We start from the raw sequence: 15,881 nt of genomic DNA on the forward strand, positions 1-15,881 counted from the left end.
CGTAGACTGGTTGGGAAGCGTTAAGGGGAAGAATGCGTATTTGGGTGCAAAAGGATTGTTCTAAAACACAGCCTTGCCTAGACAGCAGCTTCCCTCTTCCACCATCTTCCAGTTCAGAAGGAACCGCTGGGCCTCAGTCTTCACAAACATGAGACTTCAAGATTGCTGTAAAAGGAGGACTAAGTATTTTGTCCCTCCCAGTGGGTTATAGAGAGGTGGGTAGACTTGTCACAGTGTTCTGCCAGTGTGGTGGGCCCCACTAGAAAATTGAGCAGGGGCACTCAAATAACCGAATCACTGAATGCATTTCCAGGGCTTCAATTCTCTAACATAGCCTTTCCATAAGTGGCTGGAGGTCTGACATCATCACTTATATTTACATAGCTTATATACAGGAACCAGATCTTGTCAAAATGATTGTGTTTGGTTTGGCTTTGAATGACGCTTCTATGCTGCGCTAAATGTTCAGAAAGAGCTAGATCCCAAAATTGTAATCCTGTCATAGATGAACCTTTGGGGTCTTTCCAACAGGAGGTGATCTCTAAATGGGCAGTGGTAAACAGCATGGCAGTTGGGTCCTTATGTATAAGGGGAGGGGCTAGATTGGCACCCAATGACGTGGTTTGGGTTCAATGATTTGACCAATAATATTAGGAGACAACCTCAGAAATGTTTTGCCAAACCCCAATAAGCTTATCACACTCACAACTGTACAAGGGCCCATCTCTTGCTAAAGACCCACCAGCATTGAGACGAACTCACAGAGGTGCTGCAGTAACATTGTCTCACCCACCCTAGGGACATAGATGCTGGTTGACCAGGACTTGCGTCCCCACCAAGGGTGCCCTACATACATAGATTCAGGTGTGCCTAAGGCCCTTCACATTGCTGTCAGCTGTTGGCTTGGGGGTGTTGGTGGTCAGCCTGTTGGCCAATGTCTAGGGTGGAGCTAGCTCATGCACCAGAAGCCTCTTTGTAAATTCCTACTTGAAGAGGATGTCATTTCCTTGCAAGTCTCATTGCCTGGTGTCCCACCTGTGTCACAAGCCTGTGAATCAGTGACAGGCCTGTACAAGCAGGATCGGAGGCGATTTCCAAAAGGACTTCAGTGCCAGCAAGCTCTGCGCTAATTCCAATGGCTTTCACCCATCACAGCACTGTTAATAGACTACAGCTCCCAGGATTCTTTGGGGGAAACCATGACTGTTTCAAGCGGTCTCCTAGCCCTTTAAATGTATGGTGTGAATGTGACCAAAGTCTCATACCTCAAAGATTCCACCAATGTTCTGACACAAGCTTTTGTGAGCTAGAGTCCTCTTCGTCAGGTGCGTGAAGTACTATCCTTCAATATCAGGTAGTCTATATATGTATATGTGTTGTAAAGGGCTATGAAATGCAGCCAGGACAGTCTGGCAATTCCACTGAAATGTAAATATATGCAAATACAAAACCATGGCCAATCACAACAGCAGCAACTGGTGTAACAGTCATCTGAGGTTGATCACTGTGGGCATACCCAAACCATACATTAAAAGCACATCTAGTGCACATTTAAAGTACATGGTTCCCCCCAAAGAATCCTGAGAACTGTAGTCTGTTACAGGTGCTTGGAATCCTGGCTCTCTGATGGGGAAACTAACGCTCCCAGGATTCCTTGGGGCAGGTCACATGCTTTAAACATGCACTGAATGCATGCTGTGTAGATACATTAGTGCAGCTGTATTTGAAATGTCCCATTACAATTTCACGCTTGCTTTGCCCCACTGGGTTGGATCCAATGACAGTGCTACTCAGAGTAGGCTCACTGAAATGATCGACATAACTAAGATCCATTCATTTCAATGGGTCTACTCTGTGAGTTGAACTCAACCCATTAATTATAACTCCCTCCCATCCCTTTGCACCTCGTATGCTCCATATACCTACCAACTTCATGCATCTATGTAGCTAAGCTCATGCCAGAATTTACTGTACGAGTCGCCGCAACAAAACTCCGTTGCTTTTGCCGCCGCTGACTTAAACGCGGCTGCTTCAGAGTTGCTGCCCCTTTAAGCGGCAGCCCTCGGTTGGCTGACCTCGCTCTGTCACATGACGGGATTCTGGCAACACCGGCGGCTTCTGCCCTTACTTCATCACGTGGCGACGAGGCGCTGCGACGGCGGGACCAATAGTAGCTCCGGTGAGCTGCGCGGCCCTGCTTCTTACTGAGCTGCTGCTGCTGATTGGCTGAGCCACAAAGAAAGGCGTGGTTGGAGAAGGCGGAGGTCTTGGAGCTAGGAAGCAGGTAACTTCTTTTCACTTCGCTTGCCGCTTTCTATTATCCGGGCGGCGGCTCTAAGGTTGCTCCCATTCCCCCCCCTCCTCGCATGCAATTATGGAATCATAGAAGTATAGAGTTGGAAGGGACCACGAGGGTCATCTAGTCCAACCCCCTGCAATTCGGGAATCCTTTGCTCCACGCGGGGCTCGAACTCACGACCCTGAGATCAAGCGTCTTATGCTGTACAGATTTGTAAAGAAACCCATTCCGCAGCCTCTCAAGGATCCAGCTCTCCTTTCCTTCCAATATCTCTTCGCAATTTTGAATGAACGTTTACCCCTATGGGGCTGGGGGCGGGCCGGGGGGCGGAAGAGGGAGCTTGGCAATGGCGACTGGGAGGCGGGAGATAATGGAGAGGTTTGTTTTATTTCCTTACATTTATTACTGCTGGTTCTTTTCCTTTTGCTGGTGGTGATACTATTAATACTAGTAGTATTAATCGAATGGTTCATTTATTACACGTTAAGGTCATAGAATATAAAGCTATCAGTGACTACTAGCCACAATGGCTGTGCCATAGATGTTTGTGAATACCAGTTGCTGGAAGCCACAGTAAGGGAAAGAGCTGGCTAGCCTGTTTCCTACAGGCATCTGGTTGCCCCCTGAGAGAACAGGATGCTGGAGTAGATGAGCCACTGGCCTGATCCAGCAGGCTCTTTTGTACTGAAGGTCCCAGATTCGGCTACAATACATTATACCTCACCTTCCTCCTTTCCTGCCACTCACAGCATTGTAGATGTGGATCACATGATGGGGTCTCCATTTCACAATCAGGCAGTAAATAGACCATGCCCTGCTTAGGTGGAAGAATGATGGCGACCTGGTGTGCCTTCATACCATACGTAGCCTGTAACCTAAGACCCCAAATTTTTATTATTATTTTTCTTGCGGTTCCCCCCTCCTTTTGCTTCTGTGGTGGAGCCCAGGTAGTTCCCAGATGCAGTTCTACTGCAGACACTGGCCAGATTAAAATTGGGCAAGGTGTTAGGAAGGTCAGAAGCTGCCTTATACCAAGTCAGATTGTTCAGAATTGTCTGTTACACCGACTGGCAGCAGCTGTCAGGGGTTTCATTCAAGAAATCTCAACCCAGCCCTACTTGGAGATGCCTTTGGGAGTTGAAGCTGGGACCATATAGGTGCATAATAGATTCTTTTTAGTAAACCACTCTGAAGGTTCTTCTACAATCAAGCAGCAGATACACTTTATGAAATAAAAATAACTAAAAAAGATAGATTCATTGTCACCGAGCCTTTTGGTACATAGGCTATCAGACAAAGGCCACATTCATATTCCCTATATATACCCACTTGACTTCTTTGCTTGGCAAAATGGGCACTATTACAAGTGCCACATAATACCTGTCCGGCCTTTCTAAGAACTTGATGTTTTAGTGTGGCAGGACTTACCTTTTAGAACTGCCTTTCTACTGATACCAAACAGGCACCTTCACTGTATTCTTTTTGGTGCCTGCCAAAAGCATTCTAACCCTTCCCAGATGCTCAGAAATGCTAATGTGAATTTCAGTTTGTTTTAACTTTTTGTATGTTTTTAAACTATTGTAAATTTATCTTGAATTTTACTCTTTTTGTAAACTTCTTTGAGGTTTCCATTACAGTCAAGCAGTGTATAAATTGTGCGAAATCGAATAAATAAATAAAATCCCCCCTCCCCATTTAATCCTCACAACAACCCCATGAGGTAGGTTAGGCTGAGATGCAATTACTGGCTCAAGATTACCCGAGTGAACTTCCAGGCCAAGTGGGGATTGAACCCTGGACTCCTAGGTCCTAGTCTGGCACTAACCACTACACCCCCACTGTCTCTCTCTTGCCTCATGCTCAACCTCTCTTTAATGTAGGCCTCAGTGAAGCCTGCTTACCTGTCCAGCTGCCACAGCCATGTCGGATAGGGAGGAGCGCCGCTTTGTGGAGATCCCGCGGGAGTCGGTGCGGCTGATGGCTGAGAGCACCGGGGTGGAGCTGACGGACGAGGTGGCCTCCCTCCTGGCTGAAGATGTCTGTTACCGCCTGCGAGAAGCCACTCAGGTGAGGAAAGTCGTAGTGGGTCCAGTCCTGAGGATTCTGGGAAACAGAGGGGCCAGCTTTGCACCCTCCATCTCTCCTGCTGTTGACGATCTGTCTCCTTCCCAGCCCCAGTTTGCCAATAGGACACTATTTTGGTGACTGATCAGCCAGTTGGGCTTGCTGATTGGAAGGTTGGCGGTTCGAATCCCTATGACGGAGTGAGCTCCCGTTGCTCTGTCCCAGCTCCTGCCAACTTAGCAGTTCAAAAGCATACCAGTGCAAGTAGATAAATAGGTACTGCTGTGGAGGGAAGGTAAATGGCATTTCCGTGTGCTCTGGCACTTGTCATGGTGTTTCGAAGCGGTTTAGTCCTGCTGGCCACATGACCTGGAAAGCTGTCTGTGAACAAATGCCGGCTCCCTCAGCCTGAAAGCGAGATGAGCGCCGCATCCCCATAGTTGCCTTTGATTGGGCTTAACCGCCCAGGGGTCCCTTACCTTTACTAATTTCCCCCATTCCTTAGGTTTAAAAAGAAAAGAAAAACGTGAAATCAAACCTGCAATGACATAAAAATTATACATTTTTAAAAATTCAGATATGTATGTAAGAAAAGCCAAGGGAACCAACAATGTATGCTGAAAGTGCATTCACTTGCTTTTTCCACCTGGTGCCCTTTAAATATTTTGGACCTGAACTCCCATCAGTTGTGGGCAGCATGGTCATTTTGGACTACTATTCCCATCAGCCCCAACCTGTTGTAGTCTAAGGATGCCTGAAGGTCCACAGTGGGGGAGGGGGCACACCTGGAGCAGACAGTACCGTGATAGACATCCCAAGGACCTGACTTCATCTGATGTGACTTTTTGTATGTTCTTCCCTCTTGCTTTCAGAACAGTTCCCAGTTCATGAAACACACCAAACGGAGAAAGCTGACGGTAGAGGACTTCAATCGCGCCCTGCGCTGGAGCAATGTCGAGGTGAACCCGGGAGGCCTGGCTTTCTTGAGAACTGGGCAAATCAGCTGGCCCCAAATGGACCCCTCTCTGGACACCTTCCCTCTTGGCAGCAGCTAAAAGCCAGGAAGCTCCTTGATAGTTAGAATGATTTAAGATGCTGCTTTCGCCCAGGCTGGAGGGACGTAAGATGCAAAGGAGCGTAAGAACACAAGCTCCTGTTGGATCAGGTCAGTGGCCCAACTAGTTCAGCATGCTGTTCTCACAGTGGCCAACCAGGTGCCTTATTGGGAAACCTTCAAGTAGGACCCAAGCACAAGAGCCCTCTTCCATCCTGCAGTTTCCAGCAGCTGGTATGCAGAAGCATTTACTGCCCCTGACAACGGAGGCAGAGGATAACCATCATGGGTAGCAGCCATGGATTGATTAGCTTTTTCTCCATGGATTTTAAAGCCACCTGAGCTGTTGGTCGTCACTGCTTCTTGTGGGAGCAAGTTCCGTAGCTGAACTATGTTCTGTGCAGAGAAGTATTTTCTTTGATCTTTCAGCCATCAGATTCATTGGATGTCCAAATTCATGGACTGATTAATGGAGGCTATCCATGATGGCTAGCAGTCAGTAATGCTTGGCAGTCAGTAATGCTTCTGGAGCCCTTCACGGCCCAGGACCCTCTTCTGGGACCGCCTCTCCCGGTATGCCCGGCGGAGGACCTTAAGGTCCATAAATAGCAACACCCTAGAGGTCCCGGGCCCTAAGGAAGTCAGATTAGCCTCAACCAGAGCCAAGGCCTTTTCAACACTGGTGGAACGCTCTGTCTCATGAGACCAGGGCCCTGCAGGATCTGATTTCTTTCCACAAGGCCTGTAAGACAGAGCTGTTCCGCCTGGCCTTTGGCTTGGAATCAACTTGATCCCCTTCCCCTCTTTCCTTTTTCCTTTCTCCTTCTGTGATGGAACTCCTATTTGGGGACTTCCCTGGCCCATGTAGGACCAGTCTGGATAGTTGGCCTTGGTGAAGATTTGACGTTTTCATCCCCAAAAAGTTTTTGATTTGAGTTTCTACTGAAGTGAGGCTGCATTTTAATGTTGTATTTTAATCTTGTTTTTAAGTTGTATTTTAATCAATTGTTTTTATACCTGGTGTTAGCCGCCCTGAGCCCTGTCTTAGCTGGGGAGGGCGGGGTATAAATAAAACTTATTATTATTATGAATACCATTTGCTGGGAACCACAGGACAGGAGATCTGGCTCTTGTGCTCGGGGCCTGTTTGCGGGTTTCCCAAAAACAGTTGGCCACTGTGAGAACAGGATGCTGGACTAGATGGGCCATTGGCCTGATCCAACAAGCCTTTCATGTTATCAACTAAAACCAGGCAGATTAGTAGCCACCTCAAGGGGTCCTCTTTAATTGGTTGGCAGGCCAGTTAGGAAATGGGGTGTGTGTGTGTGAGAGAGAGAGAGAGTCTGCTGCTCCTGCTGCTCTTGGGGCTGCTTTGCAAGGTTGGCGGCCTTGAGAGACTGAGGGTGTCCAATCTGTTGCAGGCGGTGTGTGGCTATGGCTCTCAGGACGCCCTCCCATTCCGTGCCATCAAAGACGGCGAGCTGTACTTCCAGGAGGATCGTGAGGTCAACCTGGTGGAGCTGGCTTTGGCCACCAACATCCCCAAGGGCTGTGCTGAAGCAGCTGTGAGAGGTAGGCCTCATGGGGTGGGGAGTGCAGGGCAAAGGGGTGAGACGCCTGCCCCAGGCAGCAGGGTCCACAGGGGCAGCAGATCCCAATGTAGTTCTGTCTTCCCCTCTTGTTCCTAATGTAGATATGTCCCCACCCCTTCTTACCTGGGGGGGATGGAGGGGAGACCGCCATTTTGTGGTTCGCCTTCGGTGCCAAAATGGCTCTGCCCCTCCACCAACCTTAGCACCTGAGAGGATCTGCAGGGAAGGAGGCTGTCTTTTTGGTATTTGGGGCCTGAGTTGCTTCGGGTTTAAAGTACTAACCCAATCACCTTGAATCGGGCCTGGAAAAGGGCTGGCAACCGGTGCAAGTTGTTTTCAAGCAATGAATTATTTGAGATCTAAATGGAACCCCAGGCAGTAATCTGGCTGCTGCATTTTGGACCAATAGAAGTTTCTGAGTTGCCTTCAAGGGGGCAGCCCCATGCACAGCACATTGCGGTAGTCCAAGGCTGGGTTGAGCAGCTAAACCATGGACCCTCTTCTCTTTCCTCTCTTTCTAGTTCATGTTTCTTACCTAGATGGGAAAGGAAACTTGGAACCACAAGGCTCTGGTAAGAACAGTTTGCTTAGTTGTATTTATTTGAAATAATAATAATAATAACAACAACAACAACCCTGCTTCTCTCCCCCCTGCCCCCCAAAACGAATTCCAGGCTTTAATGTTGTTTTTTGTAATTTGTTGTTTATTACATTTATATCCCACCTTTCCTCCAAGGAAATCAATGTCTTTCTCCCTCCCCCTCTGCCTTGCGAAAACAAGTTTGTGAGGTATGTTAGGACCCGCTCAATAGTGGTGCGTGGCCCTTGAAAGGTCACACAGAAGGGAATGTGGCCCTCAGGTTGAAAAATGCCCTGGCTCTGTGTGGCCAGTTGAAGCGCCCTGACCTTCTGCTCCATGGGCCTAGGCGACAAGGAAGCAATGGATTGCTGAACTGTGCCGGACTGAGGTGATAAACCTCAGGCCTCACTCCTCTAGCAATTATGCTGCAGCATTTTGCAGCTTCCGGATCAAGCGCAAGGGAAGCCCCACATGGAGCGCATTGCAGTTTCTGAAAGGAACCCTGTTTGTTGGTTGCTTCCTTTCCCCCCACCCGCTACAACCCCCACAAATCTCTCCCTCTCATCCTTCCAGTGCCCAGCGCCGTCTCAGCCCTGACAGACGACCTGCTGAAGTATTACCAGCACGTGACTCGGGCCGTGTTGGGGGACGACCCCCAGCTGATGAAGGTGGGCAATGAGTAGAGGGGTGAGGGAGCAGACAAAGCAACAGCTGGGGCCACAGGTGGAATCAGAGAGCAGAATTGTGCTGGGTGGATAAAAAGGAAGAAGCAGATATTTTCTGGTCTGGGCACAACCTCAGACAGGTCAAGTGCAATGTGGTGGTGAGAGTGGTTTGGGGAGCATTTGGGTTTGCGGCCTGGAGTTTTGGAAGTGCACCCCGACCAGTGTTTGCCAACCATGGAATAGAAAAGACCAAAGTGGTTCAGGGCTTTATAAATAATACAACAGCCTTGAACCTAGCTCAGTAGTAGTTTAGTACAACGGTTCCCATTAGCCCCAGCTGGCAGGGGCTGTTTGTGTATCATTGTTCTTTCTTATATCCTTTATTTCACACCATCATAATTGAAGCGAGGCCCATTCCATTTATTCCCAGGATGCAACAGGCCCTGACTCCATTGATGTTTACTTCCTTTGGAAGGGAAAAGGAGTGGGCATGAACTGGGAATCAGTATTCAGCTATGAGTCAGACCAAGCACTCTCGTGACTTGTGGTCATCCAACGAAGCTGAATGTTGGCAAGTTAAGGACAGGTTAAAGAAAGTACTTTTCCCCACACAGAGCATAAACTATGGAACTCCCCCATGCAGGAGGCCATGATTGGAGCCACCACTTAATTTGCTTTAGAAGAGAATTGGATGAATTCATGAAGGAGAAGGCTATCAATGGCTATTAGCCATGATGTCTATGCTCTGCCTTTGCTGTCAGGAGGCAACAATACTTCTGAATACCATTTGATGGGAACCACAGGAAGGGAGAGGGCTCTGGGGCTTGAATTCTGCTTGCGGTTTTCACCACAGGCATCTGAGAACAGGATGCTGGCCTGCTTGAGCCATTCAGCAGGCTCTTCTTATGTTCTTATGGAGTATGGTGCTTTAACCATGCAGAATTAAGTCTCACCCATCCAAGGGCACCACCCTCTGCCCCCCACCTTGCCAGCCCCCTAACCTTTCCACTTCCCTCCTGCTCAGGTGGCTCTTCAGGACCTGCAAACCAACTCGAAGATCGCAGCTCTCCTGCCTTACTTTGTCTACGTTGTGAGCGGGGTGAGTTGAGTGGCAAGTGCCCAGTTTCTCCCCACCCCTTGGGAAGCGCTTCTGCAACAACCATGAGACCTGTAGGTGTTCTTTGGAGTGGCACTTTCTGTGAAAGCTGGCAGGAACCTCAGCTCACTCACAAGAATGTGCTCAGAGGAGGGAGACCAGAATGATAGAGGGCCTGGAAATAACATCTTGTAAGGAACAGTTGAGGGAACTAGGGATGTTTAACCTGGAGAAGAGGAGACAGGGAGGGGATATGATGGTCGTCTTCAAATACCCGAAACTTATTATGTGTGAGAATGGATTATTATTAGCAGTTCCCAGAGTGGGTTACAACAATTTAAAACCTAGTTTATTTTCTGCTGGTGTATCAATATACCTTGATGCTTGGTTTAACCAGATTAAATATCTGATTGAAAATTCTGAGGAAAACTTTTCTTTTTTAAAAAAGAAAGGATGGAAAAAATAAAATTCATAATCAAAAAACAGTTGAAACGTATTATGTTTACAAGAATACAACTTGGGTCCTAAAAGCACACACTGCAGATGCCAAAGGTTGCGTCTTCAACATTTGCCGAAAGCTGTGTAGTGAAGGCGCCGGGCTCACCTCTGTGGGGAGGGAGTTCCACAACTTTGCGGCTGCCACAGAGCAGGTGTACCGACCCTTTGAGTTTCTGAGCGGGATGGAACAACCAAGAGGGCCCCTCTCTGCTGACCTTAACACCTAGGAAGGACTGTGGGAAAGAAGGCCACCTCTCAGACATTTGGGGCCTATGTGGGAATGAGAGAAGGAGGTTGTGTTTACAACTGCTGTAAGGTTAGGTAGGAAGGAAGGCATCTCCAGGCTGCGAGGGGTGCCCACCCTTGAGGGAGAGGCTGTGTGCCAGTCGGCTAAGGCCCGAGGGCTGCCCAGAGGGTGATGTACAGCCGGGTCCTCTGCTTGGTTCGAGGCTGGCTTCTGAACCTGCCTTTCCTCTCCTGGATCCCCTGGCAGGTCAAGTCCGTGAGCCACGACCTAGAGCAGCTGAACCGCCTTCTGCACGTGGCTAAGAGCCTCATCCAGAACCCCTACCTGTGCCTGGGCTCCTACGTCAAGAGCCTCATTGCCAGCGTCATGTACTGCGTCCTGGAACCCCTGGCGGCTTCTATCAACCCCCTCAATGATCACTGGACCCTGCGTGACTATGCAGCCATGCTGCTGGGACACATCTTCTGGTACGCCATTTCCTCCTTTGGGGCAGGGAGAGCCTCCTCTTTGGGATGTCACCTATTGAAATGTCTTGTGGACTCTGCTTTTTTTTTTAAACAGGGATTTTCCAGTTGCGGGTTGGTCCAGATGACCATTGGGAGTCACTTCCAATGCTACAATTCGATTATTTTATCTAGCGCAAAAGTCCGGGGGCCACATTCGGTCATTGGCAAGTTTAAGGGAGCCTCATGTAGGCATAGGCAAACTCAGTTCTCCAATGTTTTGGACTACAATTCACATCGTCCCTGACCACCGGTCCTGCTAGCTAGGGATCATGGGAGTTGTAGTCCCAAAACAGCTGGAGGGCCAAGTTTGCCTATGCCTGGCCTCATGGATGGCGTTAGAGGCAATCGTGGACAGAGGAGCAGACATGACCCTCGGCAGTAGGCTATATTCCTGCCACACCAAAGCCAGTACACACACCCTAGCTTCATTCTGGGGGAGTGAGTTCCACAGTTTAGCAAATGTGTTCCATGAAGAAATATTTTCTTTTATCCAGACATGCACGGGTTGAGCAAGCCCGTGGAGAGAAAAATCTCCTTAACTCTTTTAGCATCCTCTTGGTTGATTCTATTTCTATGCTGCTTTTTATTCAAATAAATCCCAAAGCAGCTTACAAATGAAAGATAAAAATAACATAATGGAACATCATGAATACAGCATAAATGGTATAGAACACAACAAATCATCAGTAAAACAATCACAAATAAAACAGTTGCCATCTATGTAACACTATTAACAAAACAACTAAAAGATAAGCTAAACATCACGGTTACACCAAAAATTGTATTATAGGATTCACAAAGTATGACAGCATTCATATCTATAAAACAATATTAGCAACATAAATAAAATAGCAACAAAACAAACAAACAAAGCCCTGTTGAATTTGTAGTCTTGACAAGCAGAAAACAATGGTGCCCAAACGAGTGTCTTGCAAATAAAGGTCTTTTAAAATGTTGCTTGTCTATCCTGACAAATCAGGTTTATATAGCTGAGGCTGACACTACATTCCACTGCAAACCAGCCCACCCAAGAGAGAGGAGACACAGTAAGGAACAGTGCTTCACTAAGCAAGCCGTTTCAGAAGACTCTCTTGGGTGGGCTAGTTTGCATGCTCCTTGGGGCAGGGACCTGCCTGTTGTCCCCCCCCCCCTTTTTCTTTTGCTTCTGCCATAAATTGATATATGCTGCATACACTGCAAATCTTTTTCAGGACTCACGGTGACTTGGTGAGCGGCCTGTATCACCAGATCCTGCTATCACTGCAGAAAGTGCTGGCCGATCCTGTCCGCCCGCTCTGTTCCCACTATGGGGCTGTTGTGGGGCTGCATGCCTTGGGATGGAAGGTAACTGGCATTTTTGTATTTTATTTATTACATTTTTTAAAGATATCCCTATGCATTAGACATATCAGAGCCATTTGCATCAGTTGCACATAAAACCGTACAACAGAAACCATATGGAAAAGTTAAAATCAGAAAACCGCTAACCGTAGATGAAAGAATGTACAGTGGACACTCAGGTTGCGAACGTGATCTGTGCAGGAGGCACTTTCGCAACCCGCAGCACCGCATCTGTGCATGTGCAGGTTGCAATTTGGTGTTTCTGCGCATGCGCGAGCGCCAAAACCTGGAAGTAACTTGTTCTGGGAGCTTCCGGGTTTCGGCACATCCGTAACTCGAAAATGCACAACTTGAAGTGTCTGTAACCCGAGGTATGACTGTATTCTTAACTGCCTGCATAAACCTGACAGAATAGGAAAGTTTTCAGCAGTTGGCACAGAAAGGCCTGCTGGATCCCTAGTGGCAGAGAGTTCCACAGGACTGAGCCAGTGACACTAAAGGTTTATTGTTATTGCCAAATGAGCTTTGTCCACTCAGGAAATGACCGACGATGCTCCTGCAGATGATGTTAGTGATCAAGCTGTAATATAAGGGTTTTGGCAGTCCCTTAGGTACCCTGGATGTAAGTCATTCATGGATTTGTAAATTAATGCAAGGACACTGAAACTGCAGGTAGCAGATGGGCAGTTTGTGCATGTGTTTCCACACTGGTGACCTGTGTTGGGCAGGTGCTCCCATCAGCAGTCTGGCCACCCCATTCAGCACCAGCCAGAGCGTCTTCTGAACCAGGCCCAAGGGCAGCTCCATGTAAGTCGCACTGCAGTGATTTTGCCTGGCCAGTGCAGGGGCTACAGTGGTCTTCCTCTTGACTGTGTCTCCCCAGCCTCGTGACCAGCACAGCTGACCTGTGCTGTCTCTCTGTTTCTCTGCCTCTTCTCACCCAGGCAGTGGAGAGGGTTCTCTATCCCCACCTCTCCACCTACTGGTCAAACCTGCAGGCCGTGCTGGATGACTACTCTGTGTCCAATGCTCAGGTGAAGGCTGATGGGCACAAAGTCTATGGAGCCATCCTGGTAAGTCCCTGCTGATACCTTTTTTCATTTTTAAAATCGAATTTCATTGACAACAAGCAGGGTTGCAGAAAAAAAGAAAGGGGTGATAAGAATAGGTTGTCGCTATTGCCAGTAAGGAAATATACGATGCAGCCACACAATTTTACTGCACCAATAAAAGGAAGAGGAAAAGGGTATGTGATCTATTATTACAAAGGGTTCCATGGTCTAATCCAGAGGTATTTGGGGCCACCATCCCTTTGGTTCCATAAACTCATCCCCTGCGCCCCCTACTCTATAGAAAGCACTGTTTGCAATAACAGTTTGCATGAGCCACTAAGGAAGCTCAATAAAATCCCAAAACAGTAAAAACAATGCATGTTTATTCAAAATCCAATTAAAACGTGTTAGTTTAATGAATTACGCTGAATAAAATCGATTAACTTGTTCCTGTGACAGCAGCTTTTCAAAGTCTGATAGTCATTGACACCTCCAGTCCCATCCCCCCCGACATCCCTTGCAATCCCACTGCCCCCCCCCCCTGGGATGGCGCCACTCCATTTGGGAACCACTGGTCTAAATCAGAACAATTACAATTTTCTATACTCTGAAAAAAGATGGAAAAAGTAACCTTAAACTGGGCTAAATCCTGACGTTTGCACAGACCTGTGCGACCTGACACTCCTGAGCTGCTGTGTTTGTATATGAAATAAACCAAATGGCAAAAAAGGGATCGCAAGCCCTTTGAACACTTTTAGCTTATGTGACATTTTTTCCAAGAAGGGTGATTTGCGAAGAGTTGGAATAACCAATAGCCCAGATATTGAGATCAAAAGGCTTTGAAAACTTGGCAGCTGAGGCCAAGGCTGCTCTCAAAAGATGTGAGATCTGTCCCTTAGTGTCTCAATCCAAATCTACAAATTCAAAAGAGACGAATGAGGGGAGGGGTGATTTCTGAGAAATCTCGGCCTGCAAAATATAGTCCAACCTTCCGGTGGTCAGGGACAATAGGAGTTGTAGTCCAACAACAGCTGGTGACCCACATTTGAGAAACACTGCGTAACCCGCCCCCCATGAGGCCTAGCCTGCAAGCGCATTATGTGCCAGCCCACTTCTGCCCACTGCCAATGCTCATTTGATGTGCTGTTCCTCCTCCCTTCCTCCAGGTGGCAGTGGAGCGGCTCCTGAAGATGAAGGCGCAGGCTGTATCGGCGCCCGTCCAGGCGGAAGGCTCCGGCGCAGAGGGGCGCTCACGGGAGGGATGCCCTTGGCTCAGCCCTCTCCAGGACCCTCAGGTGGAGTTTGGCTTTGGCATCGCCAGCCACCTGCTCCAGCTGGGCAGCGGTGGGCCCCAGGCCGGTGTGGGCATCTCCACGGACCCCCCCACCACCTCGTTGAACGAGATCTACCAGGAGCTGTACTACTTCTTTGGGGACAGCCTGGCCACCCGTTTCGGCACGGGTTCAGGGCTGTGCCCGGCTGAGCCACTGCCGGCCAGCGCTCCCAAGGTGGTGGACGCCAAAAAGGAGCCGCCGGCCTTTGGGGGCGGGGAGACGGCCCGCAAGATGCCCCAGCTGACGGCCAACGCCACCGTCAGCCCGCGGGAAGAGGAGAGCCCCCGTGGGGAGTTCTCAGCCAGCCGCGCCCCCCTGCAGCGCCCCGCCAGCCTGGCGCGGTCGCGCAGCGCCTCTCGCCAGCAGGGGTATCGCCTGGGCGTCCGGGACGTCTTCCAGAAGTGCCGCTTCTCCCCGCAGGGGCCGCCTCGCTTCAGCTTCTTGATCGCGGGTCGCCAGGCGGAGAGGCGGTGCCAGGGGCGCCTCTTCCAGACCTCTTTCCTGCACCACCACGGCCCCGGCCACGTCTCCCGCTACACCCAGAAGCTGCCCATGATCGGAAGGACCAAGGCAGCGAAGAAGTGGGCCCACTCGGAATACTCTCTTTACCTGCCTCTCTGAAAGGGACCTGCCAGGGTGGCGGCGGCAGCGGCAGCAGCACCCAGCCCTTCTGGGCCTTGTGCCCTTCATGGCAATGTCATTTTAAAAAAAATAAAAAAAATTCCAAAGATACACACTATTCAATTAGAAATAAAAATACAAAATAATAACCAAACGAAAAACAACAACAAATCATACACCCATGTGGCTTCCCTCCCCCAATACTCGTCATCTCTTCATCTTTAGGCAATGTCATTTTTTAGGGCCACAACTTTTCTCAGGTAGAGCAGCGACCTCTTGTGTTTTATTCCTGGCGATTTGGGACTTCTCTTATATCGGCTCTGCTTCTTTTGAGGGGCGCCATTTCGTCACCGCTTGTGTGGGAGGTTGTGGGCAGGAGAGCAAAGCTGGTTTTACAAAGATGTCAACCCTGGAACTGTGAAGGGGGAAGGATTTGGGTTTGGGGCGAGGCTCCCGGCCGGCCTTTACTAATGTGCTGGTCTCCAGTTGTTTTGAACTACAACTCCCAACAGCCTCAGCTACCACACACTGGCCAAGACTGCTCTAGGCGTTGTCTGCTTGTGAAGGCACTGAGGACATACTCAGCCTCCTCTGAATGGGGGCTCCGGTCCCCCCCCCATTCCCCTACCAAAAGAGAAAATGAATAAAGGAGCCCTTTATTTCCCTGATCTTTTAATAAACTGATGTCACAGCGGGTCATGCTGTTAACCAGAAGGTTGTTGGGCTGAGTCCACCCAGGGGTGGCTGTGGGCACTTGGGGTCCCTTCCAACTCTACAATGCTGTGATTTTATTATTTAAATCGTGTTCTCCCCCCCCCAAAAAAAAACACAATCCTGGTAGCCATAGCTGCCAACTTTCAGAATTGAAAATAAGGGATCAGCAGCCTCAAAAATAAGGGATTAGCAGCATAGCTGTCAACTTTCGGGTTTGA

At 48.9% G+C, this 15,881-nt stretch overlaps 1 protein-coding gene across 3 annotated transcripts; it reads left to right on the forward strand.

The window, feature by feature from the left end:
• The first annotated feature begins 2,172 nt into the window (after positions 1–2,172).
• TAF6L (TATA-box binding protein associated factor 6 like) lies at positions 2,173–15,641 on the forward strand. 3 transcript variants are annotated; one of them, XM_083589386.1, is made up of 11 exons: positions 2,173–2,284; positions 4,180–4,366; positions 5,236–5,322; positions 6,839–6,989; positions 7,531–7,581; positions 8,163–8,257; positions 9,279–9,353; positions 10,342–10,562; positions 11,813–11,945; positions 12,887–13,015; positions 14,161–15,641. In XM_083589386.1, exons 2-11 carry the CDS (start codon positions 4,220–4,222, stop codon positions 14,947–14,949), a joined length of 1,878 nt encoding a protein of 625 aa, XP_083445512.1. In that variant the 5' UTR covers positions 2,173–2,284; positions 4,180–4,219; the 3' UTR covers positions 14,950–15,641. The 3 variants fall into 3 exon arrangements, with proteins under 3 accessions (XP_083445512.1, XP_083445511.1, XP_083445513.1); XM_083589385.1 differs by having other exon boundaries at positions 2,270–2,677; XM_083589387.1 differs by lacking the exon at positions 2,173–2,284 and adding an exon at positions 2,307–2,339.
• The last annotated feature ends 240 nt before the right edge of the window (positions 15,642–15,881 follow it).

This window comes from Podarcis filfolensis (assembly GCF_964270895.1).
Source record: "Podarcis filfolensis genome assembly, chromosome: 16".
NCBI classification, from domain to species: domain Eukaryota; kingdom Metazoa; phylum Chordata; class Lepidosauria; order Squamata; family Lacertidae; genus Podarcis; species Podarcis filfolensis.